Source organism: Macaca nemestrina, chromosome 8, assembly GCF_043159975.1.
Source record: "Macaca nemestrina isolate mMacNem1 chromosome 8, mMacNem.hap1, whole genome shotgun sequence".
NCBI lineage: Eukaryota > Metazoa > Chordata > Mammalia > Primates > Cercopithecidae > Macaca > Macaca nemestrina.
In genome coordinates, this window is record NC_092132.1 from 115,156,158 (window position 1) to 115,175,968 (window position 19,811).

Below are 19,811 nucleotides of genomic sequence, written 5' to 3' on the forward strand. Positions count from 1 at the left end.
TATTTAACCATTTTCTTAAAAACTCTCCTAAGATGTATTGCCTTTTCCCTATATTTTAAACAGATTATTGAACAAAATTTAATATTGTCTTTGATTTTATCTCTACTATTTTCAAGTTAGAATATGAATGACAATAGGTTGGAATATCTGTATGTCAGTGAACCTCAGTGATGAGATTTTGTACAGCAAAAGGGAACATGTGAAAAGCAAGAGTTAGAGAAACAGAGGAAAAAATTAGTTAAAACGTATAAAAATGAAAAGGACACAAATATCAAAACACAGAAAAAAGATAAGCATTCCAGGATCTCTGAAAATAAGAAGCAACCAGGGTACCATACAGATCAAAGAAGAATGAGGTAGGTTGTTGCCAGGTCAGAAATGAAACCAGAGTCAATATCATTGGTGGTAAGTCAACTTGATATCATGTACCCCACGATACGATGTCATGAGGAGAGCACCTCATCTCTATGTTAATCTTCCCTAAAATTCACTGAACATGAGAAAATATTGACAAATGCAAATCGAGGGGTGTTCTACAAAGTACCTGACCTCCTCAGAACTGTCAAGGTCATGAAATTCCAGGAAAGACTGAGAAACAGAGCAAAGGAGCCTGAGAGGGGGGCATGCTGGGTAGTATCGTGGATTGGATCCCAGAACAAAATGGACAGTAGAAGAAAAACTGGTTGAAATCCAGAAATCTAAATAAAGCAGTTTCCTTACTAGTAATGTATCAATATTAATTTCTTGTATTTAATAAATATCATGTATCCATGTAGCTATATAAGAGCTAACATTACAGGAAACTGAGTGAACAGTATATATGGGAACTCTGTAGTCTTTTAGCAATTTTTCTGTATGTCTAAAATTCTTCCAAAATTTCAAAAGTTAATTTTTAAAAAAGAAAAACCAGACATAAATTGAGAAAAGAACCAAAACAGGCATATGGCAAATATAAAGCAGAAGCACCAAAGAGAAAATCCTAATCCTGAAACATCAGCGCATCCTACTTTTTAAATTTGCATTGGTGACACTAGCTCTTTAGTGAGCCTGATCTGAATGTGATAACTGAACACAGATGCTTGAGCATCTTTATATTTTTATTTATTTTTTTATTTATTTTTTTGCAACAGAGTTTCACTCTTGTTGCTCAGGTTGGAGTGCAATGGCGCCATCTCAGCTCACAGCAAATTTTGCCTCCTGGGTTCAAGTGATTCTCCTGCAGCCTCCCAAGGAGCTGGGATTACAGGCATGTGCCACAATGCCCGGCTAATTTTGTATTTTTAGAAGAGATGGTGTTCCTCCATGCTGGTTAGGCTGGTCTCGAACTACCAACCTTAGGTGATCCGCCCGCCTCAGCCTCCCGAAGTGCTGGGATTACAGGCGTGAGCCACCGTGCCCGGCCCCATCTTTATCTTATTTTAAGGTGGATTTGATGTGCAAGCAGTTTCCCTGAGCAGTTCTTAGATGAATATTTTTCTCAAAACCAAAACTTAGTAACCATTATTAGTATCCCAGATAATACTTCTTTTAGCTATACTTTCACTATGGGTGTTATCATGAAATACCTTGATTTGCAGGCTATATAGAGAAGTTCAGGTAGATCTTAGAGTGTAGATGAGTTGATTAATGGAGGCCATAAGATAATTTACTAAACAATTATGGTAAATTTGTGTTTGCCTCCTCAACAAAGAGGTACCAAAACAGTGAGCAGATAAGTACATGTCAAACAGAGAATCTAGGAGAGAAAACTAGAATTTCAAAAGGGAAGGGAGAGGGAACCTCTGAGGCCTGGAAGGAAAGGGAAGCAAAGAAGCAGCTGGGCTGGCCAGGAGAAGTCCCCATTGTAGAGAAGAAGCAAGCGAGAGGTATTCCACGGTCCAGGGTCCCTCCATGAATGCCTGCAATACAAGCCACAGGGGAGCCCCTGACCCTTCACGGGCCCTGCCTAGCTGCACTCCTGGTGACTGAATTGTTTCAGAGGGAATTCACACTGAGTCCCACTCACCCTTCGATACCCAAGCAGAGGCAGCACAGCCCCATGTTGAAAGACCAGCCCCAGCAGATCGCATCCTGCCCTGGGACCCAGCAGACCCATTTCCACAGCCCTGGAGCCCTGCTGACATCCCATGTCCACCCACAGGGCTATCACAGCACAATGCCAGCTGAACAAGTGGGGCACCTGGGTCCCCAGCACTCTAGCCCACAAAGTGTACTACGCCCCAGAGAAGGGGTGATGTAGCACATTGGGAAGACTGCCCCCAGGACAAAGGGAGATGAAGCATGCACTCCCCAGAACCTGAGAGCCACATGCCTGGGGCTGCCAACACTGACGGCAACCCCACACGCTCCCAGCAGCAGGGCCACAGCACAGTTGCATGGGCCTTCAGTAAGCCTGAGGACTGGCCCATCCAAACGCAGTCCTTGGGCCTGAGGGCAAGCTCAGGCCACCCAACACCCCTGGTGCCTACATGCACTATCCAGGGATCTGATATCTGGCCAGCCCCATCTGCTACCAGCACCAGTGCCCATGCATGCCTCCCAGGGGCCTGGAAAATGGCCCACCTAGCCTGCCACAACCCCGACCAGTGCCCACCCACATGCACCAGCCAGGAGCCTGGAACTGGCTGACCTAACCTACTGCCACCACTAATGGTGTTCACATGCACCACCAGACAGCCTGAGGACTGGCCCACTGCTGCCACTGCCACTGCTGCTGTCACACACTGCCCAGGGCCCCATCCACCTGACCTGCCACTGCCATCACTGTGGACTGGCTTGCCTGGTTCCCCCATCCCCAGTAAAGCCTCACCACAGTCCCCAGTCACAAACATAGCCTAATCTACTGGGAAACTCACAGTCATCACTGATGTTGATTATAGTTGAAGAAATCATGTAGATATTACATCTCTGCACATGACAACAATATCTGCTTCTGATGTGAGTCTCAAGAAGCTTCCAACTGTGGTGGAAGGCAAAGGGGAGCAGATCACATGATGAGAGAGGAAGAAAGAGAGAGGGGGAGGCGCCAGGTCTCAACTAATAGATCAAGAATTCACTAATTACCATGAGGATGCCACTAAGCCATTCATGAGGGACATCATGACCCAAACACCTCCAATAAGGCCCCACCTCCACCACTGGGGTCCAATTTCAACATGGGGTTTGGGAGAACAAACATCTAAACAATGGCATGGTCAGAAAAAAAAATATTTGAACAAATAATGGCCAAAACCATCTAAAATTTGAGGGAAAACATTAGTCTACACATCTAAAATCTCAGTCAACCTCAAGTAGAAAAAAAATACAAGAAGATACACACCAAGATACATCATTTAATATGTTGAAAGTCAAACATAAAGAGAAAATCTTGAAAATATCAAGAAAAAAACTCATCATGTACAAGGAAGTTGTATTAATACAATTAGTGGCAGATTGTTCATTTGAAATAATGTAGGCCAGAAGGCAGTGAAGACATAAAAAGTACTGAAAGAAAAAAAAATCTATCAACTAACAATTTTATATCCAGCAAAATCTGTTTTTAAAATGGTGAAATAAAGTCCTGTCTCACAAGAAATACTGAAGAAATTTATTTAGGCTAATAGGAAATAACACTAGATGGTAACTCAAAAAGCAGGGTAAATTTGTGAGCTAACATAAAAGACTTTAATAGTTTTTCTAATTTCTCCTTTCAGTGTCTTTAAAAGATATAGCACTGTGAAAAAGCAATAACTATGATGATATATATTTGGGTTTAAAAAATATGGATGTTCTTGTTCCAGTTCTTGTTCCTTTTTGCTTAATAATTCCTTCCATTTACCTCTCTCCTCTTGCATTCTGCGTTTTACTATAAGCGGTGATGACAAAACAAGCCTCATCTTCAGCATTTTGCTTAGAAATCTCCCTGGCTAAATAACCAAGGTTGTCCCCCACAATTTCTACCTTCTACAAAAGACTAAAACACAATTCAGCCAAGTTCTTTGCCACTTTTTAACGAGGATCTCTTTCCTCCAGTCTCCAATAACATTTCTCATTTCCGTCTGTGACCTCACCAGAAACACTTTTTTTTTTTTTTTTTTTTTTTTTTTGAGACAAGAGTCTTGCTCTATCACCCAGGCTGAAGTACAGTGGCCCAATTTCAGCTCACTGTAACCTCCACCTCCTGGATTCAAGCAATTCTCCTGCCTCAGCCTCCCAAGTAACTGGGACTACAGGTGCCTGCCACCACCTCAGGCTAATTTTTGTATTTTTAGTAGAGACAGGGTTTCACCATGTTGGCCAGGTTGGTTTTGAACTCCTGACCTCAGGTAATCAGCCTCCCAAAGTGCTGGGATTACAGGTGTGAGCCACCATGCCCAGCCCAGAAACACCTTTAATGTTCATATTTCTACCAATTCTATTCTGTTCATAATTATATGTATATTCTCTAAGACTATAAAAGCTTTCTCTATAAGTCTTTTCTTTCTGATCCTTCATTAGAATTGCCTTTAGCATCCATATTTCTACCAGCCATTCCTTCAAGGCAATCTAGGCTTTTTCTTAGCATGTACTTCACCAGTCTTCTAGCCTCTACTCTTCACTCAGTTCCAAATTCACTTCAACATTTTTAGGTATTTGTTAAAGCAGCACCCCACTTCACAATACCAAAATCTGATTACTCTGCTCAGGTTACCCAAACAAAATGCCACAGACGAGGTGGCTTAAACAACAAAAATGTATTTTCTCACAGTTATGGAGGCTGGAAGTCCAAGATAAAGGTGCCAACAGGGCTGATTTCTGGTGAGGCCTCTCCTCTTGGCTTGCAGACAGCTGCCTTCTTGTTGTATCCTTTCATGACCTTCACTTTGTATGCATGAACCCCTAGTATATTTCCTCTTCTTGTAAGTACACCAGTCCTATTAGATTAACTAAATCCCTAGCCTTATGACCCCATATAACCTTAATTATCTCCGTAAGGCCCTTGACCTCATGTAACCTTAATTACCTCCATAAGGCCCTATCTCCAAATATAGTCACATTAGGGGTTAGGGATTCAACATATGAACTTTGAAGGGCCACAATTCAGTCCATAACAGAGTTCTTAGATGCAAAACCAAAAACAAGAACCATTAAAAAAAATTTGATAAACTGAATGTCATCAAAATTGAAAATGTTTGTGTTTCAGAAAATACCACTGAGAAAAATGAAAAAGCAAGCCAGAAATTGGGAGAAAATAATTCCAAATGAGATATCTGATAGAGAACTTGTGTCCAGAATATATAATGAATTCATAGAACTCAAAAATAAATAAACAACTAAATTTTAAAATAGGTGAATAATTTGAGTAGACATTCCACAGAAAAGGCACATAAATGGCTATTAGGCTCCTAAAAAATACTCAACATAATTATTCATTAAATAAATGCAAATAGAAGCCACAATTACATACCACTACACTCCCACTACAATAGCTTTAATCCAAAAGACAGAAAATGTCAAATGTCCACAAGTATGTGAAAAAACTGAAACACTCAAAAATTGCTGATGTGACATGTAAATTGGTACAGTCGCTATGGAAAACACTGTAGCAGTTTCTAAAAATGTTAAACACAAACTTACCATGTGCCCAGCAATTTCACTCCTAAGAATCTACCCAAGGGAAAATACATGTCCATACATGAATGCTCATAAAAGAATTATTCATAATACTCAATGTCGGAAAACAATCCAAAGTCCATCAACTGGAGAATGAGAATGGATAATCAAAATGTGGTATATCCACATTTAAGAAATAAAAATTAATAACCTGATCAATGCTACAAAATGGATAATCCTAAGTGAAAAAAAGTCTAATACAAAAGCTTACATATTGCATGTTGCCATTTATATAGAATGCCCCTAAAGAGGCAAATACATAGAGACAGACAACAGATCAGCAGTTGCCAAGGGCTGGAGAAGAACTACAAATGTGCATAAGGGATCTTTTTAAAAAGGGTTGACAGCAACATTCTACAATTGGACTGTGGTAATGTTTGCACAATTCTATTTATGTACTGCTGTAATAATTGTTGAGCTGGATGCTTAAAATGGGTGAATTCTGTGGTGGTGTAAATTGCACCTCAACAAAACCATTAAAAATAGAATGTTACCAAAAGATTGGTCACTTACAAGCAAATCTTGCTTAATCATATTTCTTTTTTTTAAATCGCCTAAGACACCTATAGCATATAGCTATGCACATGACAAGTCTAGAGAAATAGTTGCTAAATAAATCAAAGAATAAAATAAAGTATTTCTCTTTCTAATAAAAATAGTAGAATAAAAGGTTTCTTGTCTGAGAATTGCTAGATGTAGAGGTGGAGATTGAGAAAGAGGCTTTATTGAAAAGAAATTGTCTTCAACATTTTGGAGAAAATTATTCTCTTTGTGCTGATGTCCTAGATATCACTCAGATAAAACATGTAATTCTACATTCTCTTCTATATGTAAACTTTAAAAAAAATTTACCATAAGAAAATGACAAACGTTAACAAAATACAGAACATTCTAATTTACCTATTTGCTTTTACCATCAAAGCTTTTAATTCCTATCAGTAGAAATACAAGAGATATTATATTCATATTAAAATGGGCTTGACATATTTCATAGCTATATAATAAAAATAAGAAATTTCATATAAACATTTAGGTTGCGAAAAAATATCTCTTACGTATTCTATTTCTGAACTGTCACTTGTATTTGTTTGGATTTTCTCTGGAATTACGATTTGTAGAAGTGAATTTTGAAAACCTAAAGAGATTAAAAAAAAAAAAAAGTTAGTACCCTTGCCTTAAATTTGACTAAATATCTGTTCAGTTTCTTTCATAAAGATTGCTTCTTGTGCAGGTATGCATGGCTCATCACTGTGTACTTCTGTATAAAGCTTGAAAACACTTACTTTGAAAAACAGACAAGGTACTTATGAAAGAACAAAAAAGGAGAAGGGAAGAGGTATTCAGCTGACACGAAATGTGTGGTTCCTGAAGAAAACAGAAAATATTCACCAAAAAAATCAAAGACATACTTCAAAAAAATTTTCCTGAAATAAAAGATTCAAAACAATAGACTAGAAAGTATACTGTATTTCAGGAATAACTGATCATTACTTTAAACTAAAACATATTCTACTGAAATTGTTGGGTTTCCAAGATAGAATTCCTTGCAAATATGATAGAATGAAAAAAAGGAAAATCATGTTATGTATAAAGGGAGATAAGCAGGCTGGCTTGAGAATTTTTACAACACTATTCAATGTTAAAAGACTAAAGAACAATGTCTAAAAAAGAATTTTAAGAAAAGACAGTGAAGACCCTATAAATGTACACTCAGCAAAAAGGCCATTAAATATAAAGGCAAAAGAGAGATATTTACAAGCAAAACTCAAAAAGAAAAAAAAGTTCACATGAGTCTGTCACGAAAGTCAGAGACATTTCTCCCAATAAAAATATCAGCAGAGTTGTGGTAAAATGCCTAACAGTGAGAACAAAATAATTATAACTATAGACTAAAGGCTAAAACAACTGTGGGAATCATAGTTATATAACAGATGCAAATGTTAAAAGCTCTGGTTACATAAACATAATATACACAACTTCAGTAACTATAGCAGAAGATGAGGAAGATCATATAAGCGTACCAATTTCCTTAAATCTGCTTAACAGAGCCAGGTGCGGTGGCTCACGCCTGTAATCCCAGCACTTTGGGAGGCCGAGGCAGGTGGATCACGAGGTCAGGAGTTCCAGACCAGCCTGGCCAACATGGTGAAACCCCGTCTCTACTAAAAATACAAAAATTGGCCAGGTGGCATGCACCTGTAGTCCTAGCTACTCAGAAGGCTGAGGCAGGAGAGTTACTTGAACCTGGAGGTGGAGGTTGCAGTGAGCCAAGATCACGCCACTGCACTCCAGCCTGGGTGCCAAAGGGATACTCCGTCTCAAAAAAAAAAAAAAGGAAAAAAAATCTGCTTAACAGTGTGATCCAAAAAATGTGACTTAAACCTAAAAACAAGCAGTATAAGTAGAAACTGTTCAGTGACATAAAGGTACAGAAAAATTAAGATTAAAAGTAACCATAGTCGGCCAGACACGGTGGCTCACACATGTAATCACAGCACTTAGGGAGGCCAAGGCAGGTGGATCACCTGAGGTCAAGAGTTCAGCCTGGGCAACACAGTGAAACCCCATCTCTACTAAAAATACGAAAATTAGCTGGGTGTGGTGGTGGCGCATGCTTGTAATCCCAGCTACTCGGAAGGCAGGAGAATCGCTTGAACCCAGCAGGCAGAGATTATCGTGAGCCAAGGTCATGCCACTGCACTCCAGACTGGGCAACACAGAAAGATTCTGTCTCAAAAAAAAAAAAAGTAACCATAATCATTAAATGCCACAACTAACATACTGAATGGGGAAAAGTTGAAAGCCTTTCCTCTAAGAACTAGAACAAGACAAGGATGCCCACTCTCACCACTCCCGTTCAACATAGCACTGGAAGTACTAGCCAGAGCAATCAGGCAAGAGAAAGAAATAAAAGGCATCCAAATAGGAAGAGAGGAAGTCAAACTCTCTCTCTTCGCAGATGACATGATTCTATAGAAAACCCTACAGTTTCTGCCCAAAGTCTCCTAGATCGGATAAGCAACTTTAGTAAAGTTTCAGGATACAAAATCAATGTACAAAAATCACTAGCATTTCTATACACCAGCAACAGCCAAGCCGAGAGCCAAATCAAGAACACGATCCCATCCAAAATAGCCACAAAAAGAACAAAAGACATAGGAATACAGCTAACAATGGAGGTGAAAGATCTCTACAAGGAGAACTACAAAACACTGCTCAAAGAAATCAGAGATGACACAAACAAATGAAAAAACATTCCATACTCATGGATCGGAAGAATCAATATTGTTAAAAGGCCCATATTGCTCAAAGCAACATACATATTCAGGGCTATGCCTATCAAACCAACAATAGTTTTTCACAGAATTAGAAAAAACTATTCTAAAATTCACATGGAACCAAAAAAGAGCCCAAATAGCCAAAGCAATCCCAAGCAAAAAGAAGAAAGCAAGAGGCTTCCCACTACCTGTCTTCAAACTATATACTACAAGGCTACAGTAACCAAAGCAGGATGGTACTGGTACAAAAACAAACACATAGACCAATGGAACAGGTTAGAAAACTCAGAAATAAAGCCACACACCTATAACCATCTACTCTTTGGCAATGGGGAAAGGACTCTCTATCCAATAAATGGTGCCGGGATAACGGGCTACTCATATGCAGAAGACTGAAACTGAACCTTTGCCATATTCAGTAATCAATGCAAGATGGATTAAAGACCTAAATGTAAAACTTAAAACTATAAATACCTTAGAAGAAAACCCAGGACATGCTATTATAGACATCTTTGACTTGGCAAAGGTTTCATGATGAAGACTCCAAAAGCAATTGCAACAAAAACAAAAATTGAGAAGTGGGACTTCATTAAACTAAAGAACTTCTGCACAGCAAAAGAAATTACCAACCAAGTAAACAGGCAACCTGCAGAATGCAGAAAATATCCACAAACTATGCCAACAAAGGTCTAATATCTGGACTCTATAAGGAGCTTAAACAATTCAACAAGCAAAAAACAACCCCATTAAAAAATGGGCCAATGACATGAACAGATGCTTCTCAAAATAAAACATACATGTGGCCAACAAGCATATGAAAAACTTATCATTAGAAAAATGAAAGTCAAAACAACAGTGACATATCATCCCACACCAATCAGAATGACTTATTAAAAAGTCAAAAAATAATAGATGTTGGCAAGGTTGCAGAGGGAAGAGAACGCTTATACACTGCTGGCGAGAATGTAAGTTAGTTCATCCACTGTGAAAAGCAGTATGATTTCTCAAGGAACCTAAAACAGAACTCCCATTTGACCCAGCAGTCCCATAACAGAGTACATACCCAAGGGAATATAAATCGTTCTACCATAAAGACACATGCACACGTATATTCATTGCAGCACTTTTCACAATAGCAAAGACATGGAATCAACCAAGATATCCATCAGTAGTGGACTGGAAAAAGAAAATGTTGTACATATACACCATGGAATCATGTCCTTTGCAGCCACACGGGTGCAGCTGGCGGCTACTATCCCAAACAAATTAACACAGGAACAGAAAACCAAATACCGCATATTCTCACTTTTGAGCAGAGGCTAAACATTGAGTACACATGGATGCAAAGAGTGGCACAATAGAACCAGAACTTACTTGAAGGTGGAGGATGGGAGGCGGGAGAAAACTGAAAAACTACTTCTCAGATACTATGCTCACTACCTGGGTAATGAAATCATTTGTACACAGAACCCCAGTGACACACAATTTACCCATATAACAAATCTGCACATGTACCTCCAAACCTAAAATTAAAGTTGGAAGAAAAAATAAAACTTATAAAAAAGTTTTTAAACATGATTCCTTGCTTTGACTGGGAATCATGGAATTCTGAAGTGGCAGACAATGGATGTCAGACACTTGACTCTCAGAGACAGGTGAGCACAATTACCAGAAAAAGCCACAAGGACAGTGTGAAAAACAAAATGCTTTCACCTACAGAAGTCCTGGGTAGTATCTAACTGATCACAGAGTCCCTAGAAATGAACTAGATGAGCAGGCTAGTCAAGAAAATTCTAGTTTGTGGTGCGCAGAAACTGATGCAATCACCACGAGGACTCACAGCCTCTTCCCTGGTTCCTATACCTGACCCAGTTCAAAGGCTTGCAGCCTTTTCATTGAGGAGTGAGAGAGTCCTCTTTAGGAAAGACCTTGCCATGCGACCACAGGAGTGTGCTACGAATCTTCCCCTGCAGCCTCCTCCATAGTGTCCTGTGTCCTTTTACCATGATGACTATGCCCTGGGGAGGGGAAATAGCCAGACTTTCAGGGAGTATTATTTACTGCCTCTGAACTAACACTAATCCTGAGGACTCAAAATATCAGCATGGTCCATTGATCAGAATAGGGACTTACATAGATCAAGGGATAAATTGTGACCTGGATCCATCAATGGTGAACGAAATTACAGTTTTTGTGAAATGAAGTAGCTCGTTGAAATTAAAGTCTCATTAGTTAGTTCAAGTGAAACTATAGTTGATTAGTGAAAAAAATATAGACTCCAATGTGTTGATTTGTTTCAACAAATCATAGCACAGAGGGACACTGTCCTGTCACAGCACAGAGGCACACTGACCGTTTTGATTTCCCATTAGAACATCATGCTGGTCAAGTTGCATGTGAAAGACATCATGCTAATATATTTAGTGAGCAAGAAGTAGCAAGTGCCCTAGATGTTTAAGTCAGATACATGTATGCCGGAATGTGGTAGAACCTATGGAGGTTTAAGGGATAGTTACAACCCCGATGTTTCTTAGGGTCCAGTGGCTGCAGCATGCTGAGATATCCTGTACAAAGTGAGATGCTAGTGGCTACACCTTGCATAGCCCACCACAAAAAAAAAAGAGTCACAACGAGTGGCGGGCCTTTTTGAGTTTTTGAATTCAGAGATAATACATACTGTTTTGGGGTGTGAAAGCCTGAATCATTCATCGGGTGACTGGTAAAGCTGTCAAAATCGACTGGGATCCAGCGCAAGAGAAGACTCTGCAGCAAGTTCAAGATACAGATGGCACTGCCCTGCCACTTCAGTGTTATGACACAGGACACCCTGCAGTACCCACTGTACTGACACTCATAATGTTACTCAGGTGGCTGCAGTCATCTGGCAGCTCGCCTAGGCCTGGAGAGACTAAGACAACACCATTCATGGTCTTTTGACTGAATGGCCTAGGTTGAGTCATCTCCATTTCACACACCCTCTTATCGTCCTAGTCTAGGATTCTCCATGTAGCAGTCAAGACAGTGCTTCAAGAGAGCAGAGAGGAAGCTGCAAGGCCTCTTGAGGCATAGACTTGGCAGTCTCACAACTCACTTCTACCACATTCAAATGGCCAGAGCAAGTCATGAGGCCAACCAGATTCAGAGAATGAAGAAATACATTCTACCTCTCAATGGGAGGAATGACAAAGAAATGTTGCAAAAAGGAAGCACACACAAGGATGGAGGAAGTGTTAAGGCCATTGCCATCTTTGCAAACAATCAATTCAACACATGTGATATGGCTTTCCACTGTTACCAGTCTGTGCATTTCATCGTTAATTATTGGTGCCCACATCTCTATAAATAGTCCCATAGCTAAACTCTCTTTATTTAAACCCTTTTAGTGTATCCTCAGTCTCATGACAGGTCTCTAACTGAGACCTACCTGTGTACTTTGGGAGCAACGGGGCGGTGATAGTTTAACGTCTACTACTACATTCATGATGTTCTAATAGGAAATCAAAATGGTCAGTGTCCCTCTGTGCTATGACAGGACAGTTGACAGCTTGAAGGGAAGGTGGTGAAAAATGTATTATTCTTGTCAGATAAAGGCATTTGTCACCATTGCTGACTGGAATTGAATATAACACTTGCCAGGTCAATAACTGCATATTAGGTATTGGGAGCCGAGTTGATTTGTTTCAACGAATCAACACATTGGCATCTATATTTTTTTCACTAATCAACTATAATTTCACATTAAATTTCGCATTACAATTAAATGGGGGAATGATGTAATATCAGTATTCATTATCCATTTGGAAAAATACAAATATAGTTTCCTATCTAGCACCACAATGTGGATTACAAGACATCATGTACAAGGTTACAAAACTATTAGAAAGACTGAAAGGCTAAATTTTCTAAAGTTGTAAAATAACTTTAAGAAAGTATGGGAAACTATTTGTTTTAATCATTGTACCAAGGGAAGCCTTAATAAGGAAAACAAAATGCAGAAGCCATAAGAAAGTGTTGATAAACTTAGCACAAAAATCAGGATATCACAAATAAAAAGATCAATAACACATTGAAGAAAACTTGTGCAAGGTATAGAAAAAATAAAATGATTAATATCCAAAATATATAAAAATAGATGATGTACATAAATGTATACAATATGCTTTCATCATTTATAATTTACTTCAAAAGGACCATATGTCTATATTTATACATATTTATATCTAAGTGTCTAGAGAAAAGTCCAGAAAGAGTACCATCAAACTGATAAAACAGTTGTTTTCTTTAAAAGTATAGTAAAATTGACAACCAGGAAAGATGGTAACGTATAGGGTAGCCTCTTTTACTTGATTTTGAATGTAATCACATATTACCAAATAAAAATTATTAACAAGTTTATAATTATTTTTAAAGTTCCAGGATTTGGATCCAGAAATCTGTATGTTTAGAAATATCCAGAGATTATTCTGATGTAAAGCCAAATTTGGCCTCAACTATCCCACTTTAGGAAAAGACTGATACATAAATGAGTATGTCACTTCAAAAATCTAGTAGGTATCATAGTTTTTACACTAAATTTAGGCAAAGCCTCAGAATCATTTTCAACAAAACATTGTAGGTAGTCACTGCCACTCCATCGGATGTCAGCGTTTCCCAACTTGTTCTTTTCTTTTTCTTTTTTTTTTTTTTTTTTTTTTGTTGAGACAGAATCTTGCTCTGTCACCCAGGCTGGAGTGCGGTGGTGTGATATTGGCTCACTGCAACCTCCGCCTCCCAGATTTCAGTAATTCTCCTGCCTCAGCTGGGATTACAGGCATTTGCCCCCACGACCAGCTAATTTTTGTATTTTTTTGGTAGAGATGGGGTTTCACCATGTTGGCCAGGGTGGTCCTGAACTCCTGGCCTCAAGTGATCCACCCGCCTCGGCCTCCAAAAGTGCTGGGATTACAAGCGTAAGCCACCATTCCCAGCCTCTTCCCAATTTGTTCTATGTAAAGGCAATCCCAGTCAAAATTCCAGCAAGCTATTTTGTGGATATCAACCAACAGATTCTACTGTTTACATGAGGAGGTAAAAGACCCAGAATAGCCAGTTTCTTATTGGGGGATAACAAAGTCCAGAAAAGGAAATGGACATACCTATACCATTGGGCCTAACATTTTCCTTTGTAAGTACATATCCAAGAGAAATGAAAACATATGTCCACACAAAAACTGGTACATGAATGTTCCTAGCAGCATTATTCCTAACAGCCAAAAGTTGGAAACAATCAAACGTCCATCAACTGATGAATCGGTAAACAAATGGGTGAATGTATACAATGAAATATTATTCAGTCACAAAAAGGAATGAAGTTCTAGTGCATTCTACAACAGAAATGAACCTTGAAAACATTATGCAAGTGAAATAAGCCAGACAGAAAAGGTCATGTTTTGTATGATTCCATTTATACCCAGAATAGGTAAATCCAAAGGGACAGTGGTGGCCAGGTAAATCCAAAGCAGATCAGTGGCTGCCAGGGGCTGGAAGGAGGAGGACATGAGGAGTGATTGCTCAATGTGAAAATGCCATCCCCAAATTGCTGAGCAAGATCCCTCAGCTGACGGGACCATCAGCAGTTTGGAGTTGGCATTTTCCTTTGAAAGTTTAAATTCTCTCTTCTGAGTTATAATAAAAAAGACAGCCAGGATTTCTTGCACTTATAGTTATGCATATAATTTATAATATGACAGCATTGATAACAGAAGTTCTCATTCATTGCTAGGGGGAATGCAAATGGTACAGCCACTTTGGAAGACAGTTTGGCAGTTTTTTTAAAAACTAAATATACGCTTATCATATGATCCAGCAATAGCATTTCTTGGTATTTACCCAAATGAGTTGAAAACTCATGTCCACACAAAAACCTGCACATAGATGTTTATAGAAGCTTTATTCATAACTGCCAAAGCTTAGAAGCAACCAAGATGTCATTTGGTAGGTAAATGGATAAATAAACTGTGGTAGATCCAGACAATTGACTATTATTCAGCACTGAAAATAAATAAGCGACCCGGCGCAGTGGCTCATACCTGTGATCCTAGCACTTTGGGAGGCCAAGGCAGGTGGATCACTTGAAGTCAGGAGTTCAAAACCAGCCTGCTGAACATAGTGAAACCTCACCTCTACTAAAAATACAAAAAAATTAGCTGGGCATGGTAGCAGGCACCTGTAATCCCAGCTATTTGGGAGGCTGAGGCAGGAAAATTGCTTGAAACCGGGAGGCAGAGGTTGCAGTGAGCCAAGATCCTGCCACTGCATTCCAGCCTGGGCAACAGAGTAAGACTCCATCTCAACAAAACAATTAAATAAATAAATAAGCTATTGAGCCATGAAAAGCCATGGGAGAACCTTAAATGCACATTATTAAGTAAAAAAAAGTCCATCCAAAATGGCTACATATTATATGATTTCAAATACTTGACATTCTGGAAAAGGCGAAACTATGAGGACTAATGAGATGAGTCGTTGCCAGCAGCAGTGGGGAGGGAGGGATAAAGAAGCAGAACACACGGGATTTGTAGGGCGGTGAAACTATTCTGTATAATACTACAATGGTGGATGCGTGTCATTGTACATTTGTCAAAACCACAGAATGTGCAACGTGGAGAATGAACCCTAATGCAAACTGTGGACTTTGGATGATAACGATGTGTCAGTGCAGGCTCAGTCGTAACAAATGGATCCATGGTGCCAGATGTTGATAGTGGGAGAAATGCATATTTGGGAACAGGGGCTATATGGGAACTCTTTCAGCTCAATTTTGCTATGAACCTAAAACTGCTCTAAAAAATAAAGTTTATTAATATTTTTTATTTTATTTTTTGAGATGGAATTTTGCTTTTGTCACCCAGGCTGGAGTGCGATGGTGCCATCTCAGCTCACTGCAGCTCCTGCCTCCTGGGTTCAACCAATTCTCCTGCCTCAGCTTCCTGAGTAGCTGGAATTACAGGCACGTGCCACCACATCTGTAATTTTTATATTTTTAGTAGAGACGGTCGGGGCTTCACCATGTTGGCCAGGCTGGTCTCGAACTCCTGACATCAGGTGATCCACCCACCTCAGCCTCCCAAAGTGCTGGGATTATAGGCATGAGCTATTACGCCCAGCCCTATTAATATTTTTTCAATGGTTAGATGGAAATTTTATTTTACATGTATTTTACAAAAATTTAAAAAATTTTTAAAAAATAATACATTCAAAAATACATGGATAACATACCAGAGTTCAAGATAGATAATGGATTAATACAGCATGTTAAGAACACTTCATTGATATGTTCTACATTGCCACTAAACTTCACCATTGCTCAACTTTTGTTGTAGTACACAAAGAATACCTTCAATTATCTGGAAAAAAGGTATTAAGGTATTTCTTCCTTTTCCAACTGTATAGTCTAGATTTTCTTCAGATATTTCACATGAAATATACAGCAACAGATTGACTGCAGAAGCAGATATGAGAAGTAGCTGTCTTCTATTAAAGCAGATATTAAAGAGATTCACAAAAATGCTGCTCTTCTCGTATTTTTTGTTTTGGAAAATATAGTTATTTTTATTTTGAAAATGTGATACGTATGTTAACATATAAAAGGCATATTACTTTCTTTTTTTTTTTTTTTTTTTTTTTTTTTTTGAGACAGAGCCTCCCTCTGTCACCCAGGCTAGAGTGTAATGGCACAACCTGGCTCACTGTAACCTCTGCCTCCTGGGTTCAAGTAATTCTCCTGCCTCAGCCTCCTAAGTAGCTAGGATTACAGGCATGCACCACCACACCTGGCTAATTTTTTTGTATTTTAGTAGCGATGGGGTTTCACCATGTTGGCCAGGCTGATCTCGAACTCCTGACCTCACTCAGGTGATCCACCTGCCTCAGCCTCCCAAAGTGCTGGGATTTCAGATGTGAGCCACCACACCTGGCCATTACTTTCATTTTTAATGAATGAGATACACATTCTTACATTTCTACTTTAATTTCTAATATGTTAAACATTGATATAAATCCACATAAACAAAAGCTCTTTGAGAATCTCAATAATTGTTCATGTATAAGGGAGTTCTGAACCCAAAAACTTTGACAATCACTGCATTAAAACTTTGTACATGTTATGAACTGAATGTATCCCACAAAATTCTATGTTGAATCCCTAACCCCCAAGGTGACAGTATTTGGTTATGGCCTTTGGGAGGTAACCAGGGTTTCAGGTATAGAGCGGGACCCTCATGATGAGATTTGTGCCCTGATGAGACATCAGAGAATTTGCTCCTGCTCTCTCTTTCCTTGTACACAAAGAAAAGGTCCTGTGAGTGTGCAGGGAGAAGGTAGCTGTTTACAAGCCAGGAAGAGAACCCTCACCCCAGTCTAACCAGGCTGACACCCTGGCCTTGACCACACCTCTGCTATGCTGCAGAGGTAATTGTGGCAGGATAGGAAGAAGACTAGGAAGAGTTCTCAAAAATTTACAGTATCACCAGGGAGGCTTACATGCAAGTAAAGTGTTCTGATATGCCCTTATTTTCCTCCTCTTATTACATACTATTCTGAATCTTGTCAGCCAGAGTCAGTACATGGCGTGTCTTACTTCCTCCCTCTCCACAATGTTCCATTTGCATTGTTTGGAGGTAACTACAGTTTATTTAGCAGTTCTCTTACTAATGAACTTTTATAGTTTTTCAATCATTTGGCTGTTAAGTACTATATTAGTCAGCTCTCACTGCCATAACGAAATAGTGTAGACTGCATGGCTTAAACAACAGAAATTTATTTACCTCATAGTTCTGGGGAACTATGAGCTGGAGTCTCCCTCTGTTGCCCACTGTTGCCCACTGCACTCCAGCCTGGGCAACAGAAGGGCCTCGGTCACACACAAAAAAAATTTTTTAATTTTTAAAAAGAAGACAGGATCTCTGTTGCCCGGGCTGGAGTGCAGTGGGGGCGATCTCGGCTCACTGCAGCCTCCACCTCCTGGACTCACGTGGTCCTCCTCCCTCAGCCTCCCGGGTAGCTGGGACCACAGGTGCGCACCACCACCTCGGAACATTTTTAATTTTTTTTTTTTTTTTAGAGACGGGGTCTTGCTGTGTTGCCCAGGCCAGTCTCCAACTCCGAGGTCAATCAATCAGCTCGCCTCGGCCTCCCAAAGCCCTGGGATTACAGGTGTGAGCCCTGGCGCTGGGTCCTGAGTCGCTTCTCCATGGGACGGGGCGCCTAATCCCCTGGAAAAGGCCCCGTTGCCAGGGTGACAGGACCAAAGGGACCCAGGCAGGGAGGGCCCCGGGCTTTGCAAGGAGTCAGGCCGCAGTGTGACGAGCGTCCGGACTAGTGTCAGGGTCTGGGCTGGCTCACCGCGTCTTGACGCCAGGAGGCCGCAGAGCCGGGCCAGCAGCAACCAGAGGCGGAACATGGTGCGGCTTCGGGGTTGCCAGCGGGAAGCCGTTGGGACGCCGGGAGTTGCCGGGTACGCGCGGACGCCGGGGGCCGCTCCCCGTGCGTTCATGGGGCAGCGTTCTCGGGAGGCCCCGGAGCCCGGGGTGCTCTCGGTGTTCAGCGTCCGGAACAATAAGAGCCCGCAGCGGGTGCCCCGAGACTAAAACAACCAGCTCCCTTCGCGGCGCACCCCGCCGCGTGGTTGCTGGAGCCACTGACCACCCAGCGCCCTCTGTCGCGCTCGTGCTCGCAGTCCTCCACTAACTTTTCGCTTTTGTGTTGATGGACCTTAAGAACTGACACACTTACTCACAGTCAGCTTGTGCCTTTCTGCACCAGGCACTTCCCAGTTGCTTTGTTTTGTTTTTGAGACGGGGATGCTCACTATTCTGCCCAGGCTGGTCTCGAACTCCTGGGTTCAAGCGATCCTCCCTCCTCAATTTCCTGAGTAGCTGGGATTACAGGCATCCGCCATCGTTCGGGGCTTCCTCGGTCCCTTCAAAAGCGAATGTGTAATACTTTCTGAATTAAAATCTATATACACACCCAAATATATATTCATATTTGCCAAACCTGTTTCTAATATTTTTTCAAAACTAGCCAGATGTGTGAATATTCCAAAGAAGGGAAGAGTGAGCCGCTTTTCAATATGAAACGCCAGCTCTTCATATTTTTGAAGAGCGCCAGCTGCATTTTTTCCCCACTGACGCTGCCCAAATGGACTTCATAACCAGGCTTTTTCCTCCAGTCTGGTTCTCCGCAGGCCATTGGCTAAAACTCATGTGATGTCATTCTATCGTTCAGAAACTTCTCAGTGCAATAAATACTCATTTCATGTAGTGAAAGAGATAGAGAAGATTCTTGCCCACAATTACAGTACTTACATTTCAGTAGAAAATTCTAGCCAAATGCCTCAGCATAGTAATTTTTCTGAACTCAGACCGGAACCTGCCACTTAATTTCTCCTATCCCCAGTGCTTTGGCAGCTCTGACTTTGGGTCTTTCCTAAACAATGCTTTATTCCCTGGAACTGCAATGCCTCCTCCTTCCCAGCCTCACACCAGGCCTCCATCTGTATGCATTAGCTTTTCATTCTTTTCAAAGAATGGATTAATTTCTCATACTATGTAATAGGCCAACACATAAACTAAAAGGCCTCATGGGAACAGAAAAATCTCACTTGAGGAATTAACACATTTAAAATGAAGATGTGATTTTTATGGATGCAAGCAATTTCAACAGGGAAATTGACAGCTGAAATTAATAACATGAACAAAAACAAGGCAACAGGCAGGTGCGGTGGCTCACACCTGTAATCCCAGCACTTAGGAAGGATGAGGTGGGTGGATCACCAGAGGTCAGGAGTTCAAAACCAGCCTGGTCAACATGGCAAAATCCCGTCTCTACTAACAAATACAAAAATTAGCCGGGTGTGGTGGT

The 19,811-nt window shown here is 40.4% G+C and overlaps 1 protein-coding gene across 2 annotated transcripts in view; it reads right to left on the reverse strand.

Annotated features, from left to right (window-relative positions):
• LOC105476556 (disintegrin and metalloproteinase domain-containing protein 32) overlaps positions 1–18,456 on the reverse strand; it is a 153,773-nt gene extending 135,317 nt beyond the window's left edge. For both annotated transcript variants that reach the window (XM_011732590.3, XM_011732589.3), the window contains exons 1-2: positions 18,291–18,456; positions 6,687–6,766 (exon numbers count right to left, since the gene is read on the reverse strand). In XM_011732590.3, coding sequence (XP_011730892.2) covers positions 6,687–6,766; positions 18,291–18,441 — 231 coding nt within the window. In that variant the 5' untranslated portion in view covers positions 18,442–18,456. The remainder of the gene's footprint in view (positions 1–6,686; positions 6,767–18,290) is intronic.
• Between the last annotated feature and the right edge of the window lie 1,355 nt (positions 18,457–19,811).